We start from the raw sequence: 10,925 nt of genomic DNA, 5'->3' as shown, positions 1-10,925 counted from the left end.
TTTAGCTCCCATCAACTTTCTGGTACGAGAAAAAGAAGTGAAGAAGCTTAGGCGGTTTCAGGTTGGACCAGGTATGTGGAAAACCAAGTACATGTGGGTCCCATATGTCACGAATTTATGGTCTTTAGACCAGGTCCGTCCGTGGTTGTGTGGGGCCCACACTTTTGATGCGAGAGAGAATCTGTAGACTTTGGAGCCATTAGGTTGAGCTAGCTAGTAATGGGGGCCAAAGGGAAAGTGAGACGAGTGATGGAGAAATAGAGAGAGAAAGACAGACAGAGACAGAGAGAGAGAGAGAGAGGTTCTCTTCTTCTTTATTCTAGGGTTTTCTTCTCACAGCTACTGAAACCATAATAAAAGCTGAGAAAAAAAATGTCTTCTGCTTAAGTATCTTATTTGAGAGAGAGAGAGAGAGAGAATCTAGCTTTGTATTTCTAGAGAGAAATCTGCTAAAAGTACAGAGGCCATAGAGAGAGATGGGGAGAGGAAGAGTAGAACTGAAGAGAATAGAAAACAAGATAAATCGACAAGTGACCTTTGCCAAAAGGCGCAACGGGTTACTGAAGAAGGCATATGAGCTCTCTGTCTTGTGTGATGCTGAGGTGGCTCTAATTGTTTTCTCAAGTCGTGGAAAATTATATGAATTCAGTAGTAACAGGTATAATATTCTTTGTTTTACCTTGCTCATATATATATATATATATATATATATCGTGACTTTATTCTTCTCTTCACCAAGTCTAGACTTTGTTGGTGATATGCTTTGTATCTCTTTCGGTTACTGTTTTATTTGGTTTCATATGTCAAAAGATCATGTTTAATTTTTCCATGTTTTGGATATATAATGCTTTCAAATCTTAACCTTCTAAGACAAAAAAAAAAATGAATCTTCATGCGGGTACAGCAGCAAGCCAAGCAGGTATCAAATTTCTTTACGAAAAAAAAAATTGGAGCTTTGTTATCTGTTCATCTTACAGTTAGTTATTGAACCATTTCTCAAAACCTTAAGCGTAATTCTTGTTCTTTAATTGGATCAGAGAGGCTTTAATTTATTGTCTACTTCACAACGGTCTTGTTTGTTATGCTGAATTTCTTTTTTGAGGAAATTATAGAAACCAATTTCTTAGATATTCATAAATTAAACAAAACATTTTGTTGAAATTTTGTATAGACAAGTTCAACTATAGATATAGCTAATTATTACACAGTTACAGTTTATAAGATTAAAATTTGCTTGAAATTTTGTTGAATTTATTAAAATTCTGTTGAACTTTCGATATTAGTAATCCGGTGTGCACTGTGCCCTAAATACATTTATTTTCACCCATTTATGTTAGTTGCATTTCGTATGCTGGAATATTTGAAATTTAGTTGCTGAAATTTGAAAAAAAACATACTATAGGTAAACTTCTTTAAGCACTATAATTATATAATTAAGTTAATGAAGATATAATATTGTTTAATTGACACTGTCCCTCCTATATTTCCAACAAGAAAAAAATTCTGATGATTTCTGTTGATAGCCACAAAATATTATAGAGGGAGAAAAAATAACTTCTTTACAAGATTTTTTTTTTCCTTATAAGGGTCTTTTTTTCGGGGAAATTTTAGTTTAACTGTTTCATAACTTTCTGTTCTAAATTATCAACTGTAATCTTAATTTTATATTTAATAATTGTATATCCATTATTTTTCTTCCTTAGTTTTCTATAAAGGTTTTTGCTTGGTTAGACTATATATAGTTGATTTCTAGTTTTTCTTAACTGGGTTAGTTTTCCCCTTTCTTTGAGTGCAACCATTTGTGAATTTTTCTTAGATGTCTTCTCACTATAGGTTTCTTAATAAGCATGTTTCTCTTTGATTTGTTGTTGCTCTTTTGAGAAGATGCTATCTTACTCTTTTGAAACATCAAGTTTAGTAATTTCTCTTAAAAGCGGGGATTATATATCAAATTTGGTTTATTTATTTTGGAGTGCTAGGTTTAAGATCTCTTAGTTTCTTTTTAAATGCTAACAATAAACAAAATTAACATTGTATATGTTCTTAGTGTACTCTTTCAATTGCTAAATTTGTTTTTTGGCCTAAACATCTTTAATTGAAAGTATTATGTTTATAATATATAGTTTTGTTTTTGTTTCATGTAGCACTAGAAATATGCACCTTTTTAATTAATATACATCGATGTAAATTTGTAGTTGAAATTGGAAAATACTTGTTTAATATAGTTTTATTAAGATTTCTAACAATTTTTTCAATGAAAAATCTTGCAAAACCAATGGTTCATCGAAAGAATTTAGTACAAATTGTGGATAAATAAATTAACAAGAGCTGCTATAAAAACAGCTACGAAGAACAACTAAAGCTCTTCCTTTTAAAAAAACACTAAAGCTCAGTGTGAGAAGTACATGTTAATGTTATATGGCACTTTACATAGGTTAATTGTAAATGGTATATATTAAGTATGAACAATTTACAAAAACTAAGCACAATATATAGTTGTCATGCAATTGGCTGCATATATCTATATATCACTCTTTGCTTACAAAAAGTAAGCAAAATAGTTTATGTGGAAGTTAACATCTTCTCAAAATTAAAGATAGATTCCTTTGGTTAAGGTTGATCTGGTATAAAAATCAAGCTAAAGGTTATAAATGATATTGAAATAGGTTTTTTCTGGCTATGATGAACATACAACTACAACAAACTTCTAATTTCTAATTAAGTGCAATTCCAACATCTGTATTTTTTTGGTCTCCTTATAGTCATTTAAAATCCAACATCTGCATTTAAGAATGTTTGAAGGGATGTCATATAATTGTCAAATAGCTCTAAAATATTGATAGCTAATTAATGATCAATCTATGCAGGAAATAGTATGCCTTGAGAAGTTTTAAAAAAAAAAATTTCTTCATTATTAGAAGTACTGTCAAGACTGTCAATTAGGGCATCATCAAGTAGGGGTGTTCAAACGGTCGGTTCGGTTCAAACTGAAGTAAAATGGCCAAACCAAACTTTTCTTCGGTTTTCAAGTTTAAAACCAAACTGAACCGATTAAACCCATCAACTTCGGTTCAAACCGAAGTAAACCTATTGGTACTATTATTAACGAAAAGAATACATTGTCATACACAACAATTGTAGTTTGGTTTGGTTCAGTCCGGTTTGGTTTAATGAAATCATTATAACACCAATAAAATTAGAGTCCAACCAATATAAACCGGTCGGTTCAGTATAGTCAGTTTTGGGAAGTCTAAACCGAACCGATCCATTTAAACCGAAATATTCCGGTTCAGTTAAAAAACCGAACACAGTTTGAACACCCCTATTGTCAAGTAAACAGAACCATCATAATTTTGTCACTTGACGCATCATTTTAATAGAGACCATTTCTCTCACATGCCTTTTTCTTATAGAATTGGTTTTTAGGTAGCTAGGACTTGGATCCCATTTGCATGTTGAAATATCCAATGGGTTTCTCCATGGTTTCATTGCCGTTTATGTTTGTGAGTACATGGTTATATATATCCTCCTTTCTAAAAGAAACAGAAAACTACTTTGGAAGAACTGTTGCTTTTAATAATCAATCCTCTTAATAAGAACTAGCTTTTGGTCTAGTAACAAAGGTACATGGTCTCTAAGAGATCATGGATTCGAAACCCAGATAGAGGAAATCATTTATTGTATAACAAGGGTATTAAGTAGTTAGATAGCTTGACCTCCAACTTTTACTCAAAAAAATAATCAATCCTCTTGGTACCACTCCATTTTGATAAGATTTCACCAATTAGGTTTTTGGGGCTAATTATAATGTAGACCTGGTCAGGCCCTGGATACCCAAAAAGAAATTGAAGATTTGGGTCATGTGAGAAAAGATAATGAAATTAGTGAAAAGTGAGTGATCTACTACCTAATTAACAAAGATTTCAATGGGATGCATGGGATAATTAAATTGTTTGTAGATGTGATATATATAATGATGAAAGAAACATGTGACAGAATATCACTTTTCAATCCATCATAACCCCCACAAAGATCCATGCAAAAGAAACAAAAAGTTTGGATAAAAGATACCTAGGATAAGTACAAGCAAAAGATTTTCCTAGCATTTCCAATAATTAAAAAATATATACTGAACAGTTAATATTTCCCATGGATATAACTATAAGCTGATGTGATAGAAAAGAAAGAATTTAATTTCAGGCTCCATGTTCATTGCACAGTGCTTGTTTGACTTTTCATTCTCTCTCTGGTCTGTAACTAATATGTATTTAAATGAAGCAACTCATCCCTACACTCTAGAAGAACACTAGGACTGAACAAGAGAATAAAATTTGCAATTTTGCATATTGGTACAATCAGCTGTCAGCTCTATTGTATTTTCAGACTGGGTCTTATGTTGACCCATGAATTATGAATGAATGGTGTACTGCGTCAGGTTGGAGAGGTCATGTCAGTTATATCTTGTATTGTAGACCCAACCTAGTACACACAATTGTCTGCTGGTGTAAATTCTAGATATATATAGATAGATTCAACCCCTCTCTTTACCATCATTCATGCAGTATTTTTGTACTCAATTTCAGCCCATTAATTGCCATGCTCTATCCAAAGTTTAATTAGATAAATATTATTCCAACATTGTGGATGTTTTATTACACTTTCTTTATGACAAATATTCATCTGATGGATGTATTCTTGACTTTGTTTATTTTATTACACTTTGCAGCATGGCGAAGACGCTTGAGAAGTATCAGAAATCCAGTTACAGTGGACCTGATCAAACTGTAATAAAAAAGCAAGAGGATGAGGTAAATATTGAAGAGAAAAATGTTTGGAAGTGCAACTTTGAACTAATTTTTGATAGTCTTCTAATTATGATACATTTTGTAGAGTTCAGATGTGTTGTTATTCAATTGGTCTAATTGGTATGATTTTCATGCATATGGACTTTATAAGATATTAGTTAGCTTTAAAAATAGCTTGTAATTTTGAATTTTGACAATAAAATTATTATGATTTAAACTTTATATACACCATACACATAAAAATGATGTATAATATATATAAAAACGATGTAATTTTGAAATTTGATACAAATATTACCGTTCATCAAATTACATGAAATTAATGATGTTTTATATTTAATAATTTTTTCTTAAATATTAATTGGCATACATATCACATAAAAAATAATTTATAACAAATCTACAATGATTACAACACCTCTATATTTTTTTTACCTTAAAAAACTTTTACTAGCTCAATTTTGTGAAATCGTTGTCAAGGTTGTCTATTAAAATAATTATCAATGAATCTTAATCCTTTACTCTCACTGATGAATGTTTCTTGTGTTTGTATAATACAATCTAAATTTTTGCTTTTATTAGTATGGTTTTCATGCATATGGACTTTATAAGATATTAATTAGCTTTAAAAATATATTGTAATTTTGACAATAAAATTTATGATTTAAACTTTATATACATAATACACATAAAAATGATGTAATTTTGAAATTTGATACAAATATTATAGTTCATCAAATTACATGAAATGTATGATGTTTTATATTTACTAATTTTTGCTTGCATATTAATTGGCATACATATCACATAAAAATTAATTTATAACAAATCTATAGTGATAACAACACCTCTATATTATTTTTAACTTAATTTGTTTTTTTCTAGCTTGATTTTGTGAAATCGTTGTCAAAGTTGTTTATTAAAATAATTATCAATGAATCTTAATCCTTTACTCTCACTGATGAATGTTTCTTGTATTTGTATAATACCATCTAAATTTTTGCTTTTATTAGTATGATTTTGATGCATGTGGATTTTATAAGATATTAATTAGCTTTAAAAATAGCTTGTAATTTTGAATTTTGACAATAAAATTTATGATTTAAACTTTATATATTCATACGCATAAATGATGTATAATATATTATAATAATGATGTAATTTTGAAATTTGATACAAATATTATCGTTCATCAAATTACATGAAATTTATGATGTTTTATATTTAATAATTTTTGCTTGAATATTAATTGGCATACATATCACATAAAAATTAATTTATAACAAATCTATAATGATAACAACACCTCTATATTTTTTTTACCTTAAATTTTTTTTACTAGCTTGATTTTGTGAAATCGTTGTCAAGGTTATTTATTAAAATAATTATCAATGAATCTTAATCCTTTACTCTCACTGATGAATGTTTCTTGTGTTTGTATAATACCATCTAAATTTTTGCTTTTATTAGATTATTTAATGACTTATTTATGTTTATGAATTATTGTCTGATAAAAATAGTTTAATATATGAATAAATTATATATTCAACTTTCAGTTGGTGCAGAGGAGCCGTAATGAATACCTAAGCCTCAAAAAACATGTCGATAATATGCAAAGGTTTCAAAGGTATGAAAATGATTTTCTCTATCTCGGTATGAACTTCTCAATATAAACTATAAAGTACAGATGATCACACACACACACTGAGACACACAACCGGAATAGAAGAGCATATAGTAAATGTTGAATTGTAAGTTTATAAATTATTTCATTATATACTTGACTAACCTTAACCACTAAACTTAATATTAGGAATTTACTAGGGGATGATTTGATCGAACTTAACATTGATCAACTTCATGTCCTTGAGGAACAACTTGATACTTCTCTCAGGCAAATTAGATCTACCAGGGTACGTAACTTTATGTTTAATCATTCCTTTTAGTTAAACTAATTACATGCTGCTTGCCATCTTAAATGTATTTCATACTTTTGTTGCATGAACTTTTATATTTGCACCTAGTTGTAAGGTTTTCCAGTCCAAATCTGCAATAATTATAAATTTATGTTCATTTGGAACGGTTTGTTATTCCCAATATTTTCACAGGACATATGATTGAACTTTTCTTTTAACTTCAATTTTTTTGTTTTAATGATGTTATAAATTTGTACAGACCGAACATATGGTGAGCGAGCTTCGTGGTCTTCAGGAGAGGGTAAACATTTAAATAAAAAAGTTCAACTAATTTGTTTCATCATGTTAATTACTTTCTTTTCTTTTTTTTAACATTCATCAAACCATAGTCACCACTTATTTATTATTATAATCTTCTATTGAATGTAGGAAAGAAAGTTGCATTCAGATAACAGAGAACTTAAAAAAAGGGTAAGCACCTCTATTTCTTACTTCAATCATCTAGCTAAAACATTCATAATTATAAAAATAAGAAGACAGATTGTTTGCATCTGACTTCTTATTAACCAACTTCTGTTGGTATCGCATATTTTTATTTTTTTGCAAAAAGAGAAGATAACAAAAAATTCGAACACACTGGCTAGAGGACTGGAATCCCTAAAAAAAACATCAATGTAGTATATTTTACATTTGACGAAAAATAAAGGTTGACTATATTGAGCACAGTTCTTGCTCACTGATGGCCTCTTTAAAGACAAAGCTGTTTCTAAAGTATCACCCATATGTAATTAATGCCACCTAAATCATTATGTGCCTTGCGTGGTTAGTAGAGGTGCTATCGGGTCGGGTCGGGTCCGGGTACTATTATATTTGGACCCGGACCCTAAAAGTGTTCGGGTCCAAATTTCGATCCATATACTTATTTGTTTCAAATCGGGTCGGGTCCGGATCCGGATACCTATCTACCCGTAGATATTTCGGGTCCAATCTTTCGGTTCCGGGTAGATAGATACCCATAACTTGTTTGTGGATTATCGGGTCCGGTTCGGATACGGGGCGGTTCCGGATCCAGAGCGGGTATAGATCACAACTCCAAAGTATTCGAGAAATTATTTACATTTAAATATAATTATAATTTCTTAAACATCTCATATAATAAATCATTACAATATAAATTAAAAACTACTACAAAATAAAAATTATACTATTGATCATGTTCATAAATAATAAAATATATCATGCTACATAGAAAAATAAAAATAATAACTCTAAATTATTAGTTATCTATCTAAATTAAAAAATACTATCATATTGATTCAACATTTGCAAGTACATTATCCCAATTACTATTTTGCCAATCGCTGTAACAAATGAGAGCTTCAATTGTTGATGCCTCCAAACTTGCTCGTTTGTCATCAATTACTCTGTTACCTGTGCTAAAAAGCAGATTCTGAAGCTACTGTTGTGATAGGAACAGCTAGCAAGTCCCTCGCAATACAAGAGATGATTGGGTACTTCTGTTCATTGCTCTTCCAATACTTTAGAACATCAAAATTATTTTCATTTGAACGGACCTGTAATAAAATTAAAAAAATGAGTTTCATTGCTCAAAATAATATATTTTTTTCACAAAGCAAAATAATATAAATTTTGGTATTTAAGCTAAATCCCTCTGAAATAAGGGCGTGCAACTTGCACTACATCAAATTTGGGTCAATCTCTAAAAATATTGAATTTAGTTTTTTGTTAATAGTTTTTGAATTCAGGAGGATGAAGGAGATATAATTTTTAGAAAGTAAAATATTAAAGATAATGATTTCCTTTTCTATAATTCAAAAAAATCTATAAATTAAATGTAATAGAAGAAAAAAGGTATAAAATAAGCTAGTTATGGAAGAATGAATTTGACATTCATGTGTCATGTGTCACATGTGTATGATATAGAACAGAAATTAAAGGGCGTAATTAAAGGACTAGTTAAGGATGTAATTAAAGGATAGTAAAACAGTAGCATAAATTTGGTTAAGTTTTATCAAACTTGATGCAGAGTTATTAATATATATTTTATCGGGTATTTATACGGGTATCGGGTCGGGTTCGGTTATGGGTCGGATAATTAAATGGTACCCATATCCTACCCATTACAGTATCGGTTCCGGTTCGGATCTGGGTCGGATATTAAATTATTAATTTTGTACCCATACCCATAATTTAACCGGTTATATTTTTTAAACCATACCCTACCCAAATTAAACGGATCCGGATCGGTTCCGGGTCGGATCCGGTTCGGTTCCGGATCGGATCCGGGTAATCGGGTAAAAGTAGCACCTCTAGTGGTTAGAATAATTTTGCAAAATTTATGTGTATATATATATGTTGCATGCTTAGATTTTGTATGCACTCAAACACATATAACTGCATAATTTATGTGTCATCTGGCTGTACATTTGTATATTGCACACTTAAATTTAAAGGGGGTGCGGTATACTTGTGGGTACATAAGTACACTCCATGCAAGTCAAGTGTAACTGGAGGAGCTAAGCTCTGTGCTATTTTTATAGCACAAATTCCCTAATCGTCTTGTTCTTTGCTGACTGTTGCAGCTAGATGAATTAAACCCGATGGGAGCCTATGAGCACGCCGCCGGTGCCAACTTTCTGGGATATGGTCATCCAGACCAGCTATCAAGTCCACATGGGAAACCTTTCTTCCAGCCACTCGACTGTGAGCCCACTCTACAAATCGGGTTAGTAAAAAAACATATATATATGTGGACTTCGATTAATCAATACATTCATTGATCTTGTTGTGGGCAAGGGAAGCGTCTTGTCATGGTTGGGGTATTAATACAGTGCCCCTTGTCACACACACACACACACACACACACAAGCATATATTACAGGGACCCACCAGGGTGTGGGGGAGTATCAACAGCTTCTCTTTTATCAGGGTTCCAAATAGCTAGCTATAGCTGCACTATAGTTTTTTCGGACCTTAAAAGCGATGACGCGATAATCACTATTTGGAACCTTTGTCAAATGTCAAAACAGTTGCATAAATATTACATTGAATGGTACCTTTGGTAAGGATATTTCAACATTTCTTTTTGGTTTTTCTATGTCTTCGACATGTATTTGTTGCATGGGAGGCGATATACCGTATCACCAGAAACCTAAAGGAAAAAGAAAGGCGCAAGTAATAAGACCACAATTTTTTCACCTATGAATCTATGATTTGGTTTATCTGTTTTTTCTTCTTCTTTTTTAAAGTAAAAATGACCAAGTAAATTAATATTTGAAATAAATTTAACTGATCAAGTAGAAAGACACAATTCTTGTTCAAAAAAAAAAAAAAAGACACAAATTAAGTGATCGTTTTCAGCGTGAATCTTTCTAATTCTTGTTCCTTCTTTTGGTTCACCTTCCTTCTTTCTTAAACAAATTAGGTTTCATCCAGATCAGATGGCTGGAACTAGTGTGACTGCATACATGCCGACTGCGTGGCTTCCATATGATGAATAGAAAGAACATATTGCTTCTACTTGAGCTATATATCTAGCTGGTGTTTTTTAGCAGTGCTACTTATGCAATGACTGTTGATCTCTACCAGCATTTGATGATGAACTACTGCATTTGGTATTTTAAACCATGTTTGTTTTTAATTATATCAGTACAATGTGTAAGCAACCGAGTTTGGTGTGAGAATGATGTCTTTATACATCTTACAATGTATGCGTAATTATATGTACTGTGTCACGTAACCATCATTGCGTAATTTATATTGTGTTAAATAAACTACTTTGTATAATTACTGTGCATAATTTTTTTGTTACAAGATTGTAGGCACATAGACACAATCACAAAACTCGAAAAACACAGCTAGCTAGTTTGTAATTTTGTATCCAAGAACACTTAGTTTGAAATTTCTTCTGAACCAACTTAAAATTCCAAGAGTAGTGTGAAAGATCGCACATTTGAAATCCGTGTAGCTCGGTTATTTTGAGAGCGACGCTGGCAAGCGTTTGTACACGGTTGTTTATGTAATAATCCGTGTAGCTCTCGATAATTGCACACGGGTAAATATTTGTGTGTAAATATTCAGGGATTTCTACACCCTCACATTCCACACGGCAGAAAATCCGTGTAGCTCTCCTGTTTATGTCCGTGTACAATCACTTATTATGTAGTAGTGCAAGTTGGAAGGC

General features: G+C 31.3%; 1 protein-coding gene across 1 annotated transcript; it reads left to right on the top strand.

The window, feature by feature from the left end:
- Positions 1–253: 253 nt before the first annotated feature.
- LOC144569075 (MADS-box transcription factor 8-like) lies at positions 254–10,508 on the top strand. The gene is made up of 8 exons (XM_078319255.1): positions 254–658; positions 4,727–4,808; positions 6,362–6,432; positions 6,619–6,718; positions 6,981–7,022; positions 7,151–7,192; positions 9,325–9,467; positions 10,167–10,508. Exons 1-8 carry the CDS (start codon positions 477–479, stop codon positions 10,240–10,242), a joined length of 738 nt encoding a protein of 245 aa, XP_078175381.1. The 5' UTR covers positions 254–476; the 3' UTR covers positions 10,243–10,508.
- Positions 10,509–10,925: the final 417 nt, after the last annotated feature.

Source organism: Carex rostrata, chromosome 18, assembly GCF_964058835.1.
Source record: "Carex rostrata chromosome 18, lpCarRost1.2, whole genome shotgun sequence".
In the NCBI taxonomy this organism is placed as follows: domain Eukaryota; kingdom Viridiplantae; phylum Streptophyta; class Magnoliopsida; order Poales; family Cyperaceae; genus Carex; species Carex rostrata.
This window is presented reverse-complemented; position numbering and strand designations above follow the sequence as displayed.